Source organism: Oryctolagus cuniculus, chromosome 13, assembly GCF_964237555.1.
Source record: "Oryctolagus cuniculus chromosome 13, mOryCun1.1, whole genome shotgun sequence".
NCBI lineage: Eukaryota > Metazoa > Chordata > Mammalia > Lagomorpha > Leporidae > Oryctolagus > Oryctolagus cuniculus.
In genome coordinates, this window is record NC_091444.1 from 103,779,584 (window position 1) to 103,797,826 (window position 18,243).

The window sequence follows — 18,243 nt, forward strand, 5'->3', positions numbered from 1 at the left end:
GACAAAGGCATAGGACTATACCATGTTCACTCTTGTCTGCGGGATGAAAAATAACCTTCAAAAACACATTACATACCATGTAGAATTATCTTGTATTGTTTTTCACTTCAGCTTAAAGATTGAGATTATTTGTTGAACTAATCAGGTTTAAACACACACTCCAACAATGGTCGCATGATAATGGTCCTGGATAACTAACTTAAAAGCAGGAAATAATCTGGCTGTAAACAGTCAGTGATTCCACCTCACTGTACATCTGATGTGAAGTGGAGGTAACAGCAGCCCGAGATTTTAAGCATAGAAACGTACCAGGCACTACTGCAGGATGATTAAGCGAGCCCTGTCTGCTTTGAGCCGAGGACTTCAAGAGTTTTTAATACAAGTGCTCATACATTTTAAGAAAGTCTTTCCTGATTCTGTTAGAGAGCTGCATATATTCTCTGAAGACTTACAGTAAATGTGGTCCAATTTCCTCTCTCTCTCCCACATCAAACTACATTATTAATAATCCCCATGTTTTTGGTGGTATTTCCTTCATTTCTGTTGCTGGTTAATACGTCAGGAGAGATCAGAAAGAACCAGAACCAATGATAAGAGAAAATCAAATACTTCTTTTTCTTTCCTCTGTCCCATATCATCCCAGGAAGGAAGGCGCCTGGGTCCGGTGCCAAGTGGATTCCTCTGTGGCATTGTTTCCCTGGTCACTGTTCCCTCACCCCAATCCTACCTGGGCTCTATGTTTTCTTGCAGGTTTTCGGGTGATGCACGTGCAGGTGCACCCAACCTCACCCCATCTCTTTCAGGAGCAGGAAGGAGAATTGGTAGTTATCAGAGCATTGCACTTAAAGTCCTCTTAGGTTTATCTCTAGTAGAAGTGCATTTGGTTCTATGGATAAATTCTAACCAGTACCCCATGAAGCCTGATGCGGGATGCAGTATTTTTATAGGCAATGTATCAAGTAAACAAATCGCTGTTTGCTTGATATTTCACCCCAACATACCCTGAATCTATCACACAGTGAATGCAATATAGGCGACATTCTCTTCGGCTGGTGGCATCCACCCTGATATTGGCTACGGGGTTTTGATCTGTAACTCATTTAGGATAAATAACATCTCTAGTCATGACAGATCACAATTTCCCAGCTTACTCTGAAATATGAGGCAACGGTTTGGGTTTTCATGTTGGTTGTTTCTCGGCCATGACGGGGGCCTTCTCCAGCTTCTCCCTAGGAAGACCAAGGAAGACAGGACCTTCAGTACCTGCTGCACTCAGGCTCTCAAGGGAGCAGCTGATTCTTTCCTTCAGGCTATCTGAGAACATGCATTTATTTATTGAGAGAGAAAAAGAGACAAGGAGACAAAGAGAGAGCTCCCACCCGTTGGTTCACTCCCCAGTGCTCACAACAGCCAGGGCTGAGCCGGGGCTGGAGCTGTTAGCCAGGAATTCCACCAAGGTCTTCCAGGTGGGTGGCAGGGACCCAACTACTTGAGCCATCACTACTACCTCCCAGGAAGCTGGACTCAGGGACTGGAAGTGGGCACAGAACTTAGGCACCTGCAAATGGAATTTGGGCATCCTAACTGCCATCTTGGCAGTTAGGCCAAACACCTGTCCCAGTCTATGCATCTGAACACTGAAAACAGCAAGATGCCTTTGATATTCTTATTTTATGGTATCTGTTTTGTCAGTTTCACTGGAATTTTAACTGACCTTGCATAGAATGCGACTATCTCCGGGCCTCCATAACACATTTCTATTAGTATTAGTGTAACATTTAAAAATAACTACAGAAGAAGAGTTAGGAATATATCAGAAATGGAGATTATTTTAACCACTAGCAATCACAGGAACAAAACATAAGTAGCTAATTTAAAAAGAAAAGAAAGATCAAACGGAGAAAAGTTAAGGAAAAGCTGCTCACTTTTGGGCACACACAAATACTGCCATTGTGAAGGTTAGAGTCTCAGACCATAGCCACCAAAAATGTATTTTCTTACCTTGGTCAGGTCGGCGGATTTTTCTGAAGTCCTCATTTGGTAGTTCACATTGTTTTTGGTTTTAGAATGTAGCAGATTACCTACGGAATGCAGATAAAACTAAAACACATTTTCAGGTCCTCAACGGCTGCAGGATTTTTTCCCCCATCTACTTAAATGTTAAGATGTGCACAATCAACCCCACAGTCATCATACTCAAGTGCATGGTTAACTATTGATTGAGAAATTTAGTACTATACTAATATTATGTGGAAATTTCCAACAAATTTTAAATTCAAGAAAAAGCCCTCCAGTTCGCAAACTGGAAAAGATGGAGGGAAGTGTTGGATTTCCTGTTGTGAGAGGCTATGAGGTGACTATGGTGAAGGGAGCAACTTGGCTTATTATTTTGTGCTAAATGACATCTGAGATTTTCTTAAACCCAGGACAAACTTTACAATGGACCTTAAAAAACTGTGGATCATGAATTCCCATGAAGTGATTATAAGCAAATCAAGTGTGAACAATGGTCATTTTCAATCTAGCATTCAGGAATGCGGATTTCACACTAGGGCCTACACAAATGTTCACAACTCAAGGCAGTGAAATAATGATGGTTTAGTGAAAAGATTCATTTCTTGGAAGCCGGAAGGACTTGGATTTGAAATCCCAGCTGTTTTTTCTAAATTGTGTTGCCCTTGGGCCACTGAGTCTCAGATCTGCAGCTGAAATCCGTGACACGGGGATTATGTTGCCCACCTTGCAGAATTTTGATGAAATGGGGTAACAGACGTGGCACAAGGCAGGCCCTGGGAACGTAGCTCACTTTCACTGCTCTGCCAAGACCCACCAAACGCAACGAACCCAACAACTCACAACCCCAGAGTTTATCATTCTAACAGTAGTGTCCCCAAACCTCCCCAACTCAATGTGACCTCAGAATGGTTATTACCCTTCTCCAGCCTCTAAGGTGATAACGAGAGCCTAAATTCTTCTGGCAAATCCTTCTCATTGTGGTTGCACAAGTCTGGCCCTGAGACAAAGATGCAGGAAGGAAGCCCTCTCTGGGATACAGTCAGCACGTCTCCCACGTGGGTGGCAGGGGTCAACTATGTGAGCCATCACCTGCTGCCTCCCAGGGTCTGCACTGGCAGGAAGCTGGGACTGGGAGCTGGAGCTGGGATCGGATCCAGGAACTCATATATGGGATGTGAGTGTTGTAATGACTAGGTCAAATGCCTGCCTCCTTATTTTTTCTTTTTAGAATTTTTAACCAGAGCTCATTAAACTAACAGGACCTCAGAGAACTATACAAAGCCTCCCCTCTCCTGAAAACAGTAGATAATCAGATGATTCTAAACTCTTGGGAGGAGTTTGAGCTCATATAACAAGTAGCAAGATTTTACCGTACTTTCTGGTGAGCGTTTTTCTTTAATAAAAATCTACCTTGTTTAATTTATTTTTATATTTCCTCAAAATGATCCATGGACGAAGATACTCACAAATAAATATTTAATGAGTTAAAAACAAACATGAAAAACTGAGAATGACAGTCACAAAGACAAGTTGGATTTGAAGGACCTTTCATTTAAAGGACATTTCCTTACCTGTTTTTGTCAGAGGGTGGTTGACAAGTTGCCGAATGACACTGTTTTCCGAGGACCTCAAAAGTAGCACGATGTCAGTTGGAAGAGTGTCTCTATTCTTAGCTAAGAACCCGCTTGCGCTGTAGAGGACCTGGTGATAAAGTACGTGGTCAGATGACCACAGTCGGTGTCAACACCATCAACATAGCATCAAGAGGTATTTACTGGGGCCAGCGCCGCGGCTCACTTGGCTAATCCTTTGCCTGTGGCACCGGCACCCCGGTTTCTAGTCCCTTTTGGGGCGCCGGATTCTGTCCTGGTTGCTCCTCTTCCAGGCCAGCTCTCTGCTGCGGCCCAGGAGTGCAGTGGAGGATGGCCCAGGTGCTTGGGCCTCTGCACCCGCCTGAGAGACCAGGAGGAAGCACCTGGCTCCTGGATTCGGATTGGCGCAGTGCCGGCCGAAGCAGCCATTTGGGGAGTGAACCAATGGAAGGAAGACCTTTCTCTCTATCTCTCTCATTGTCTATAACTCTACCTGTCCAAAGAAAAAAGAAAAAGAAAAAAAAGTATTTGCTGAGAACTCACTCTGCACTGAGCACAGGGACACACAGATTTTCAAAGATTTCTTTTACAGTTTGATTGAGAATGTGAGCCTCTCCAGCTTCACAGTGCATCTTTTTTTAAAAAAAGATTTATTTATTTGAAAGGCAGTTACAGAGAGACAGAGAGAGAGGGAGGGAGGAGGGAGGGATAGAGGGAGGGAGGCAGGAAAGGAGAGACATAGAGACCTTCCATCTGCTGGTTCACTCCCCAGATGGCTATATAGGGCAGGGCTGTGCCAGGCTGAAGCCAGGAGCCAGGAACTTCATCCAGGTTTCTGATGTGGCTGTGCAGGGTCCTAAGCACCTGGGCCATCCTCCACTGCTTTTCCCAGATCATTGTCAGGGAGCTGGGTCAGAAGTTCAAGGTCTTGAACTTTTGCCCAAATGGGATGACAGTGTCGCAGGTGGTGGCTTTACCCACTGTGCCACAATACCAGCCCCCACAGTGGATCTTAGAGAAAAATCCTAATAAAAGAAATGAGGGGGCCATTACAAGGAGGGGTCCAATTGCAAGAACTATCACAGAAACTACGATCTTGCACAAAGGCCATCGTGAGCTTGCACAAAAAATACGTTTATGAAGACACCTACCCAGCAATTGCCTACTAAACTTTGGAAAGACACCACCTTGTTATTGGTCCTTGTAGCCAAGGAGAATTGCTTCCCATTAAGTAACTGCCATATTTTGGATGGAGGGTTTTATAAAACTCTTTTTAAAAAATATTTTATTTATTTATTTGAGAGGTAGAGTTAGAGAGAGAGGGAGAGACAGAAAGAAAGGTCTTCCATTCGCTGGTTCACTTCCTAAATGGCTGCAACGGCCAGAGCTGAGCCAATCTGAAACCAACAGCCAGGAGCTTCTTCCAGGTCCCCCACATGGATGCAGGGGCCCAAGCACTTGTGCTACTTTCCCAGGTCTTAGCAGAGAGCTAGATTGGAAGAGGAGCAGACTGGACACAAACCGGCACCCACATGGGATACAGGCACTGCATGGGGAGGCTTAGCATACTGCACTACAGCGCCAGCCTCTGGAAAGAGTTTTACTCTCCACAGTCCATGTGCTGGAAGCTTGGCCCCCAGTGTAGAACCTTTAAGAGGTGGTTTCAAGGGAGGTGATTAGGTCATTGGAGGTACTGAATTAACTAGCTCTTGTGAGACCCCAGCTGGTTCCCCTAGGGGTGGGCTGCTATGAAAGAGCAAGAGTGGCCCTCTCTGCTCTCTGCCCCTTGTCTCACCAAGTGATCCTTCCTATCACAGGCACCCCCAGCCCATGTCACCATCAATCATGATGTGATGTAGCCAAGGGGGCCCTCACTAGAGGCTGAATCCATAGGGGTGCTAAATCTTGATGTTTCAGCCTCCTAAACTTTGAGCCAAAAAACTTGTTTATAAAGTACTCAGCATTAGGTATTCTCTCTATTTTTTAAAGATTTTTAAAATTTATTTGAGAGGTAGAGTTACAGATAGTGAGAGGGAGAGAGAGAAAGAGGTCTTCCATCTGCTGGTTCACTCCCCAAATGGCCGCAGTGGCCAGAGCTGCACCAATCTGAAGCCAGGATCCAGGTGCTTCTTCTAGGTCTCCCACATGGGTGCAGGGGCCCAAGGACTTGGGCCATCTTCTACTGCTTTCCCAGGCACAAGCAGAGAGCTGGATCAGAAGTGGAGCAGCCGGGACTAGAGCCAGCGCCCATATGGGATGCTGGTACCACAGACGGAAGATGAACCTACTGAGCCATGGCGCCGGCCCCAGGCATTCTCTTTAAAGATTTATTAATTTATTGGAGAGATCTTTCATCTGCTGATTCACTCCCCACATGGCCCCATTCATTCATTCATTCATTTGAGAGAACCTCTACTGGTTCACTCCCCAGATGTCCCTAACAGCCATCTGGGTCTCTCATGTGGGTGGCAGGGTTCCAAGCACTTGGGCTATCATCCACTGTGTTCCCGGGTGTATTAGCAGAAAGATGGATTGGAATCTGAGCAGCTGGGCCTCAAACTGGTGCGCCAACATGGGACACCAGCATTGCAAGTGGCTGCTTAACCTGCTGTGCCGCAGTGCTGACCCCTCAGGTGTTCTTACAGCAACAGAAAACATGCTCTCACACAGGGACCTTTCTCATTTTACCTTCCACAGCACTTGTTTTCTTGGGTCTCCCTGGATAGGCCCATATTCTGACATGGTACAAGTATCCTAGATTATAATCCTGTCATTCATTCCCCAGTGAATGCTTTTCTTTGGAGAGCCTTTGCCTCCATTGTAGTTTTAAGTTGACGATCCTTCTTATTCAGTAAAAGCCTAAAAAGAAACTCAGTGTAATGCTTAAGAGTGCTTACCTTTCCGGCATAATGGTGAATTCCAAAGCTAAGTTCCATTCTTTTGGGTCTCCAGAAGTACTGAGATTTCAAGTTGCCTTCAAATTTTTCTGTAGAAAAAGAATTGAACTCCCAAATCAAGCATGTAGGAGAACCTCAAAAAAATACTGTCTGAATCATTTCTTTCACCATAAAAGGAATGCCATGCATTCAACAGTGACAGAGTATTTTATATAGCCAGCTTAGGAAGATTTGGAATAGAATTCTAAATGGTAAAGTCAACCCCAAGACCATGAGCATCTCCCACCCCATTCTGATGTGCAGCAGCAGTTCTTCACCCCTCCCACACATCAGAGTCATCTTGAGGGCTTGTTAAAAGGCATGTGGCTGGGGCTCACCCCCAGCAGTGCTGGGGAGGGATCCAAGAATTCACATTTTTAACAAGTTCCCAGGTGATTCACAGGTGCCTGGTCAGGCACATTTGGTATAGAGAGAATAAACTACTTGACACTCGCTACAGAATTTTGTTTGATGTCAAGCCTGGAGCCTAAAACTTTGGTTTTGGGGCTGGTGTTATAGTACAGTGGGCTAAGTTACTGCTTGAGGTGCCAGCATCCCACACTGGAACACTGGTTCAAATCCCAGCTCCTCCAATTCTGATCTGGCTCCCTGCTAATGCACCTGGGAAAACAGCAGAGGATGGCCCAAGTATCTGGGCCTCTGATACCCATGTGGGAAAACTTTTCTTTGATTTGGTCCAGCCTAGGCATTTGTGGCCATTTGAGGAGTGAACCAACAGATGGAACATCTCTTTTTCTCTCCTGTCTCTCTGCCTTTCAAATACATAAATAAATCTTAAAAATAAAAACCTTTGGTATTTTGCTCTCCTTTCTATTGTAGGATCTCCAGATTACCGTTGATTATTTAACTGGCACAACAGGATCAGGAAGGCAGTTATATTTCTATAACAATTTTGAATGTCTTTTTTTAAAATTTATTTGACAGATTGAGTTAGACAGTGAGAGACAGAGAGAAAGGTCTTCCTTCCATTGGTTCACCCCCCAAAATGGCCGCTATGGCCAGAGCTATGCTGATCCAAAGCCAGGAGCCAGGTGTTTCCTCCCAATCTCCCACACGGGTGCAGGAGCCCAAGCACTTGGGTCATCCTCCACTGCCTTCCCAGGCCACAGCAGAGAGCAGGAGCAACCGGGACCAGCACCCGGTGCCCATATAAGATGCCGGTGCTGCAGGTGGAGGATTAACCAAGTGAGCCATGGCGCCGGCCCTCTATAACAATTTTTACCACCTTCAGAGAATGTGTCACTGCATGTCCTACATTTTGATACATTTGATATCAAAATGTTCCTTGTAGGACAATCAGGTGACTGCTGTCACAACCCTGAGTTATTTTCTTGTCCATCTAGTATTGTGCAATTAGAGGTGAGAATTCACGAGTCCATAGGTCACTGGAAGCAGTGGTAAGAAACAGGCTCTGGCTGTCACTAGCATGAAAAGAGAAAAATGTGAATTTAGATTCTACAAGCACTTACTACGCACAACCACTCTCTTCTCATCAGGAAACACAATGTTCCGCATCACAGAATAATCTTTTTCAGGGTAGGCATTGTGCAGCAGTTAGATGTAGTTTGGGATGTCCACATTCTACCACAGAGTTCCTGGGTTCAATTCCTGACTCTGCTTCTGAGTCCAGCATCCTGCGAATTCTATCATGGGAGGCAGCAGGTGGTATCTCAAGTAGCTGGGTCCCTGTCACCCACCTGGGAGACCTGGCTTGGATTTCAGGCCTCTGTGTTTGGGAAGGCCCAGCCTCGGTTGTTTCAAGCATACGAGGGGTGAGCCAGTGGATCAAAGAACTCTTTCTGTCTGTCTCTCTCTGCATTCCAAATAAAAAAATTTTAAATGAGTTTTTCAGATATTTGAAAAATCAAAAGTTTTTTTCCTTTGTAAATGTAAGTAGCATAAGATTTTCATTTGAATCATTTGGGATACTAATCTTCTAATAACATTATACACTCCTCAAACAGAAAAAGTGGAATCATTTAATCTTTCGTTGATGACTTGGGATTATTACCATGGAGACTTATTAATGTACTGTAAATGAAAGGTTATTAAGGCATTTGAGGCTATTTGCCTCGATTAAATAAATAAATGACTTGAATAACACAGAAACAGTGTTTTTCCTGCCTGTCAGCTATCTTTCCAAAAGTCTAGGTCTTTCCGCCCTGTTCACCAATTTTTTTAAAACTTATTTATTTTATTTGAAAGACAAATGTACAGATAGAGACACCAATCTTCCATCCACTGGTTCACTCCAAAATGGCTGGGGCTGGGTCAAGCCCAAAGCAGGAGCCAGGAACTCCATCTGGTTCCCCTGCAAGGCTGGCAGAGGTCCAAGTACTTTGTGCTTCTCAGGTGCATTATCCGGGAGCTTCATCAGAAGTGGAGCAGCCAAGACTGGAGCTGGTGCATATGGGATGCTGGCATTGCTGGTGGCAGCTTAATCCACGGTGCCACACTGCCAGCCCTTACCCAACACTTTCTAATTTAGAAATTTCTAAGGTCATTTCTAACCCAAGATCCTCCAGTTGGGGTACTTCTATGAAGTAAGGAGAAGTACAATATCCAAACACATTTTTAATTATTTACTCAATATTCACCAGTCTAAGTTATTTTCAGATTCAAAACTTCCTCTTAAGTCTTACATGCAGGCTTTCTGACTGCCATTTTAATGCCAGATAATTTTTTTGAAGACAGTAACGTGTGTGTTTATTCATAATTGACACATACAATCATACATCTGTATGGGGTCCAGCGTGGTATTCCAGCGCATGTACACAACAGGTAAGACCAGGATAAGCAGCATACCAGGCACCTCAAACGCTGATCACTTGTGTTGGGAACATGCAGAATCCCATTAGCTGCTCTGAGACACACGATTAACTGTTCAGTCAGTGACTTCCCGGTGCTGCAGGTCATCACCAGTTACCCCTCCCACCCAGCTGCACCCTTGCACCCATGGCCCATGCTCCTCCTCCCGGCCTCTGACAATCCCTGTTCTTCTGAGACCAGCTTTCTAAGCTTTCACACCGAAGTGAGAACATGCAGTAGTTTTCCTTCTGTGCTGACGCAATGTCCTCCTGGCTCATTTGTGCTGCTGCAAACAACAAGACTGCATCCTTTTTTATGACTGAGTAGTATTCCACTGTGTAGGGGTAACCAGGTGCTCTTTATCCACTCATCCACCAACAGAGCACCCAGGTCGACTCCACACCCTGGCTGTGTGAACAGTGCTACAACAAACACGGGCGTATGGGCATCTCTTGGACATCCCGAATGCCAGATAATTTTTTAAAAAATCAATTAAAATCACATGACTGTATTCCTAAAACCACGCAGACACACCCAGCTGAAAACTCACCTATGAGAGTCTGGTCTGTAGCCTTGGGAAATCTACTTTCTTCATCAAGGAGGGAGAGTAAACCCATTGGCTTCTGCAGAAACATATCTAAGAGGGGCCGGTTATCCTCGTATTCAATAACTCTAGCGTCAACATCTTCATTGAGATATTCATTCTGTAACAGGTCATGATAGACAGAAAAATTCGCTTGAAACTTGGTGAATTGCACACAACCTGGCAGTTACTGATGAAAATTCTACTTTATTTGTATTACCATAAATTTCTCCCTATGACATTGCGCTTAAGTGGAGGCTGTTAATTTATTTTTCTGAGCACAGAACTACTAGTTTATTTTTTTTTAACTTTTATTTAATGAATATAAATTTCCAAAGTACGGCTTATGGATTACAATGGCTTCCCCCCCATAACGTCCCTCCCACCCGCAACCCTCCCCTTTCCCACTCCCTCTCCCCTTCCATTCACATGAGGATTCATTTTCGATTCTCTTTATATACAGAAGATCAGTTTAGCATACATTAAGTAAAGATTTCAACAGTTTGCTCCCACACAGAAACATAAAGTGAAAAATAATAGATGATTTTTTAAATGATGATGAAATCAGATCAGACCTATTGTCATGTTTAATCCCAGTGAGAGTCAAGTTGGGAATTGATAATTTCTTCTTCTTCTTCTTCTTCTTTTTTTTTTTTTTTTTTTTTTACAGAAGATCAGTTTAGTATGCATTAAGTAAAGATTTCAACAATTTGCACCCCCATAGAAACACAAAGTGAAATATATTGTTTGAGTACTCGTTATAGCATTAAGTCTCAATGTACAGCACATTAAGGACAGAGATCCTACATGAGGAGTAAGTGCACAGTGACTCCTGTTGTTGACTTTACAAATTGACACTCCTGTTTATGGCATCAGTAATCTCCCTATGCTCCAGTCATGAGTTTCCAAGGCTATGGAAGCTTCTTGAGTTCTCCGACTCTTATCTTGTTTAGACAAGGTCATAGTCAAAGTGGAGGTTCTCTCCTCCCTTCAGAGAAAGGTACCTCCTTCTTTGAAGACCTGTTCTTTCCACTAGGCTAATCCTCTGCCTTGTGGCACTGGCACACCGGGTTCTAGTCCCTGTCGGGGCACCGGATTCTGTCCCGGTTGCCCCTCTTCCAGGCCAGCTCTCTGCTGTGGCCTGGGAGTACAGTGGAGGATGGCCCAAGTGCTTGGGTCCTGCACCCCATGGGAGACCAGGATAAGTACCTGGCTCCTGCCTTCGGATCAGCGCGGTGTGCCGGCCGCAGCACGCCGGCCGCGCCAGCCATGGCGGCCATTGGAGGGTGAACCAGTGGCAAAGGAAAACCTTTCTCTCTGTCTCTCCCTCTCACTGTCCATTCTGCCTGTCCAAAAAAAAAAAAAAAAAAAAAGAACTACTAGTTTATTAAAGTCAGCATGGATTATACTCACAGGGTGGTCATATAAGGATTTCTAGTCTCTATACTAGAATTATATATTTCTCAAGTTTTATGACGTGGAGAGCACATTAGTAATGAGAAGTAATAAAATTATGTTCTGGAATTTATGTCATATTAGTCAGGTGTATCTTAGCACTGCACTTTCTTTCCCCACTGGGTTTATTGAGAGTGTTTACACAGCTTTTCAGTCAAGCTTTCAGATGCTTACGGTGTTAGTAGGGTGGACTACTACTCACTACCCAGTGGTGGGTCATAGGTTCCAAATCAATGGATTTAGAGCCACATACACATAGTTTCATGCCTGGCTCTGATGCTTAAACACTGGGGTTGTCTTCCTCTATAAGCTCCTCTTCTCTCATCTATTAAGTAGAGGTAAGACTCCCCATCTCACAGAATAAAAATATATGGCACATTAATTATCATTTGCCATTGAATATAAGACGTACGAAATAAAAATAATGAGCCTTTGACGATTACTATAGGGTTGTGGTGCTGGCACAACACAGGTGCCAATGATCTGTTTTACAAAAGGGATGTGAGGACCTGTGTTCCAGCTCTGCTCCTGCGACTTGGTGGTCATGCTGCACCCCACCCTGGCTGTGGTCTGTACCAGAGAGGACACACGTGGCCTCTGAATGATGACTTGACAGTGAGTGACAATTGTGTAGGGAGGTCACAGGTTCTCAGGAGATTATGTAACCGCTACCGTGAAAATACAAAGCAACATAAGATAGGCAGATGCTACATTCAAAGACCACGGGAGTTTAGAGAAAGTTCATTTGTTGCAATTTCTGGATATTAGCCAATGGCAAATGGGGCATTTGATAAGCTGCATACCTTTAATTAAACTATGGTGGGAGCCTTATTTCAAAGGTGTCACTGGGAAAAATAAATGCATATTCAAAAATGAAACAACATCCAATGCATACAAATTAGACAGAATCCTTCGTCTAAGAAGTTGAGGATCTGAAAACCATTTGGCTTATCTAATACAAGAAAATGAACACAATGTCATGCAGTTTCACAGCTTTCGCATCGGAAGGCGACCTTGGGAGAAGCAGACAGCCCTAGAATTATTTACTGTGGGACACATTTTGCTGACAGCATGTAATAGCTTAAATCACAACTGCAAAGTTCAAAAGACCCTCTGTAGACTCTACAGAGGAAGCACGGAAGGTCAAGGTCTAAGCTGATGCATCCGTCACTTCTATTTGTGTCGAGGTTCACCAGATGCCTCTGGGACAGGTCACACTAGGCAGAGATGAGTGATGGGGAGAACCACAGGCTCCCCTGCTAGTATAGGGTCCCAGAGAAACCAACGGGGCACAAAATGCTATTACTGTACTCGTGATCATGCCCAAAACAATGTATTATGTATCTTTACAACAGTCTTGATCTCAAAATGATTTTTAAAAAGATTTGTTTATTATTTAATTGAAAGGCAGAGTTACAGAGAGAGAGAGGGACACACACACACAGAGAAAGAGAGAGAGAGAGGGAGAGAGAGAGAGAGAGAGAGAGAGAGAGAGAGAAATATCAATCTCCCATCTGCTGGGTCACTCCCCAGATGGCTGCAATGGTCAGGGCTGGGTCAGTCTGAAGCAGGAGCCAGGAACTTCTTCTGGGTCTCCCACATGGGAGTCAGGGGCCCAACTCCTTGGACCATCTCCCACTGCTTTCCCAGGCCACTAGCAGAGAGCTATATAGGAAGTGGAGAAGCCAGAACTAACCGGCACCCATGGGGGATGCCGGCGTTGCAGGTGGTGGTTTTACCCACTGCACCCCAATAATGGCCCCTCAAAATGCTTGCTTTTAAGCAGATGTGAAGAAACAAAGCTCACAGTTCCTCAAAAATCCTCTGCTCCACTGTGCACATTAAAAAATACCATTAAAGCAGAGGTGAGTAGTGCTATTACCTGCATTAAAACTGACGTATTTAATGTACAAGGAAACTTCAAAAAATTCACAGAAAATGGAATGAAAAGATAAGCTTATTTTGATGCATTTAAAAAAAAATCTTTGCTTATTTATCTCATAATACATATTTCTTTCTTTCTTGTTTTTTTTTATTTGACAGGTACAGTTATAGACAGTGAGAGAGACAGACAGAAAGGTCTTCCTTCCGCTGGTTTACTCCCCAAATGGCTCCCACTGCCAGTGCTGCGCCAGTCCAAAGCCAGGAGCCAGGTGCTTCTTCCTGGTCTCCCATGCGGGTGCAGGAGCCCAAGCACCTGGGCCATCCTACACAGCCCTCCCGGGCCACAGCAGAGAGCTGGACTGGAAGAGGAGCAGCCAGGACTAGAACCCGGTGCCCATATGGGATGCTGGCGTCGCAGGAAGAGGATTAACCAAGTGAGCCACGGCGCCGGCCCCATATTTCCTGGGAACTTTTTTTTTTTTTTTTTTTTTTTTGACAGGCAGAGTGGACAGTGAGAGAGACAGAGACAGAGAGAAAGGTCTTCCTTTGCCGTTGGTTCACCCTCCAATGGCCGCCGCTGCAGCCGGCGCACCGCGCTGATCCGATGGCAGGAGCCAGGATCCAGGTGCTTTTCCTGGTCTCCCATGGGGTGCAGGGCCCAAGCACCTGGGCCATCCTCCACTGCACTCCCTGGCCATAGCAGAGAGCTGGCCTGGAAGAGGGGCAACCGGGACAGAATCCGGTGCCCCGACCGGGACTAGAACCCGGTGTGCCGGCGCCGCAAGGTGGAGGATTAGCCTATTGAGCCACGGCGCCGGCCGACGGCGCCGGCCGATCCTGGGAACTTTTTGAAGACTTCCTCTCTTCTGATTGCCTGAATTTCCTTTTGAAAATGGCTAGATGAATAATCATTTTAAATACCCATCAAGGAAAAGTTGAAATAAGAAAGCTTAGAGGTTAAGAAACCACATACCAGAGTCAAGATCTTCCTTCTTTTTTATTGCATGTTGAGTGTGAGTTGTGAAAGGACATAGTAGTAACAGAGCCCATGGAAGATTCTCCCCCGTGGCTGTGGCCAACAAAGCAGGCTTAAAAATTCAGGCCTGGAGAGATTCTCAATGACCACACTCAGCCCTTGGGCTCCCAGAGCAGCATGGAAGGGCGATCACTCTAGGAAGAGAGGCTGCCAGCTTCCACGTGGTTTCTGCAGCAATTGCACGTTTAAGCATAAATTGCTCAACATAAATTAGTAACCAGTCAAGGTCAACTGTCATCATTTAAGTCTCACCTCCTTGGAGACCTTCTCCACCTCTCAAATGAATTCAGGGACTTCCCTTTCTCCACTGGTCACTCTGTGCACTCTACCATGCCCTAGAAATTTTCACAGTGTTTCTAGCATGCTTATCCATTTATGATCCTTCCTCTCTACCATGAGAATGACAACTCAAGTTCTTCAAGTTATGTGGGGACCTGATCCAACATGGCTGGAGAGACCCTAGGGACTAGAGTACCCAGGCAAGGCTGAGTGGGGCACAGTGAAGAGCTGATTACAGCTGCCCATGCAGAAGCTGTTTGGAAAAGTGTTTTTCCAGGTTAAAAGAAGGTAACAGTGCAGATAACAAACTGAGTGTGTGTGTTAATTTCTGATTGCAGTTGTCTTCCTTGTCTCGGAAGACTGACAGTCCGAGTAATGCCAAATGCTACAAACGCTTGTTTTGGTGCAAAACAAATTTTGAAAACCATGCAAAGTTTTTTCATTATATACATATGCCATAGACTTTTTGAAGACCCCACACATATACCAATGATAATGTTTAATTTATAAATTGGACACAGTTAAAGAAATTTAGGATAATGGGAAAATTATAATAGCATACTGCAAAAGAAGTTATTTAAAACTTATGAAGTAATTTTTTAAAATTTTCCATTTTGTATTTTTAAAATATGGTTGAACATGGTTAACTGAAACCACAGAAGGCTAAACTGAAGGAGAGGGGGACCACCGTATAAATGCATCATGCATGCATTGTAAACTTTAAAATATGGAAGAATCATTAAGACCTTAAAATTCAATTGTAAAATTCAATTGCTCTCTCTGAGGACTGCACAGATCCTTTGTGCGGTTCTTATGGCAGTGCGGAAGAGTATTGCTCCCAATGTGGGCTAACCTGTGGGCATTGATCACCTTGGAAGAGAGGAGGTGAGGATGTGAATACGCCAACAGAGGTAATCAAACCCTCCCTTCTGATACACAAAAGAGGAGATCCGTCACACCCATCTTGGGTGTCACCCTGGATACTCGCCCCACCCAGAGCTCCCTGGCCACACCCAGCACACACTTCTGGTTTTTACTGTTGGAGTAGACATTATACAAAGCCACAGAGGCATAATTCAAAGATAAAAGTGACCAGAGTAAAAAACTAACAAGTATTTCCACAGATGCCTAAAAATAAACCTAGAAATTCAAGAGACAAGACTAAGACAACACCATGCCCTCAAAGGAACACAATAACACTTCACCATTAGAATGTGAAGATGAAGACTAATGGAAAGCCTGAAACAGAATTCAAAAGATTGGTCACAGGATTACTCAGAAGAATGAGAAGCAAATCAATGAATGAAAGAAATCCATACATGGCGTGAATGGAAATTTTCCCCATGAAACTGAGATTTTAAAGAGAAATCAAAATGAAATATTGGAAATGAAAAATTCAATAGATCAAATAAAAAATGCAGTAGAAAGCATTAACAACACACTTGCTGAGTTAGAAAAGAATACCCAAGCTAGAAGACAAATCTTTGGAAATTTTTCAGTAAGACAAAAAAAATTACAAAAATTAAAACTGTTGGAGATTTATGGGATAACAAGGCAAAAGGAGGGATACAAGTTCTGGATGCTCTAAGTTGGTTAAGAGAGTCTGGGGCATCTATTCATGTCAACAGAAAAGTGGGTTGTTAGGAGATACAAGAGGCACAGCTGCCAATGAGCAGATAAGAGCAATTGCTATTTCCTAGACTTAGACTTAGACTTATGAAGATGTTTCAAAAGTAAGACAACTAATTGGAGGCAACCATTTGAAGAAATATGAAACTATCTACTCAGCAAGCTGTAGACTAGGTCACCAACGTAAATTCTTTGACTAAAAATATTTCACTGTAGTCTACTGATTATTTTTTGAATGGAAGGCAATGGGAAAAAATTTAAAATATCTATGAAACCAATGGTGCTGAAGCATCCCACTGTATATTACACTAAACTGAAATTAGGCCAAACAAGGCAAAACTCTCAGGAGACCGTTATTCGTGTTCTGATGTCAAGAACTGTCAAGAAAGATAATGTTTCTTTGTCTAAGCACAATCTGAAGTGTTTCATTAAGGAAGATGTCCAAGCCTTGTGTCTGGCTGAGATGTGGCCAGATGATTGGGCTGTCCCACGAATGTGAAAACTCTACATCTTGCTGATGGGCACTGAGGGTTCCAGGACACTAAGGTGCTCTCAGGTCCAACCTTGGACCAACAAAGTGTGATCATGACTTTCATGAATGATTCCTTTTAACAGCTGTTTCTCATTTACAGAAGTTAGTTCCAGGGTGCTTGTCGTCTGTGATGGCTAATACATGCAGTCCTTACATTTTACATTTCCTGCCTTTGCAGGAATGACAGAGTGAAAATTGAGACAATGGTTGACTAATCCTGCATTGACTGGACCCTACATTCATCTGTTGGTTCATTCCCAGTTGCCAACATCTGGCCCACAAGGCTGTGCAGCAGGGACTTGCAGGGAGGTGATTGGAAAGATTGGGGAGGGCTTTCCTTCCTCAAAGTGCCCTCCTAACCCTGCATTCGAGATGAATTTTTAATGTTGTTGGTGGTGGGGAGTGGATGCTGTGAGTGGTTTTGTTTTGAAAGCCTCTTAAGGGTGTTTTAGAGGGCCTTGCAGAAGAGATTCAGTGGCAAGCCCCGAAGGGAAGAGAGTTAGGAGCATTAGGATCATGGGTGGGACGCAAAGCTATCAATCAAAGCAATTTGCAAATGTAACACTCTGTAAAAAGTGAAAAGCAGCAATGACAGAAACGTATCTCTTTAGTTTAAGAGCAGTCCCAATGAAACCAGGTTCTAACCCCAAACTCCAAAGAAAATGGCGGTCTACCAGTGTAAGTCAGTACTTAATCAGACAGCAGACACACAAGGATGGACCTGGTCCCAGAAAGTAGGGAATTCTAATCGACTCATGCCCAAATGTTCAAATAAAAAAATTTCACTTCTCTCTGTGAGTATTGTGAGGCATAAAAAGGAAGCCATTAATTTAATACATATTGAGCACTTGTTTTATGACAGCCTCGGAAAGAACACAAAGAATTAAACATGACCTTTACCTCCGTGTAGTGTAGTGAGAAAGGAAAAAAAGTTGCACTAATGATGGGTGAGATTAGGAAGGGCCATTCCAGGGGTGGGGGACGGTCAGAGCCAGATGCCATGGGCTCAGTGTACCCAGGGCAGGAAAAGGTCAGTGCAATGTATGGAGTTCCAGACATACTTTCAAGGAGCTTGGCTGTGGGATCAAGAGAAAGGGTCAAGGTTGCAGAGAGGCCAGAGTGGACAAGAGTTTCAGAGATTTCTTTGCTTCATTTTAAGATTTAAAGAGATTTCATCATAGATATGAGCAATGGGAGAAGAGTGCAGAAGGAAGGGGGGATAGGGAAGGAGTGAACATCTGATGGAACCAGAGGAAGTTGTACAAACACAAAGTCTTACATTCACGTCCTTTTCTTGGTCTACAAAATGTCAACATCCAAATGTTTTCTTTGGTGACCAATATTTTCAAAGTGTAATTTCAAGATAAACCCTTAATTAGCCTGAACAGTTGGAATAAAACTCTAATTTATCTCAAACTTAAAAAAAAAACAGTTCTGATCTATAAACACCATGAAATTAATATTATTCAATG

At 43.8% G+C, this 18,243-nt stretch overlaps 1 protein-coding gene across 1 annotated transcript in view; it reads right to left on the reverse strand.

The window, feature by feature from the left end:
* The window catches only part of MYO3A (myosin IIIA), a 229,809-nt gene that overhangs the window by 49,407 nt on the left and 162,159 nt on the right, over window positions 1-18,243 (reverse strand). Inside the window, exons 21-25 of the mRNA XM_017347628.3 lie at window positions 9,924-10,077; window positions 6,506-6,594; window positions 3,588-3,717; window positions 2,002-2,081; window positions 1,152-1,229 (exon numbers count right to left, since the gene is read on the reverse strand). Coding sequence (XP_017203117.3) covers window positions 1,152-1,229; window positions 2,002-2,081; window positions 3,588-3,717; window positions 6,506-6,594; window positions 9,924-10,077 — 531 coding nt within the window. The remainder of the gene's footprint in view (window positions 1-1,151; window positions 1,230-2,001; window positions 2,082-3,587; window positions 3,718-6,505; window positions 6,595-9,923; window positions 10,078-18,243) is intronic.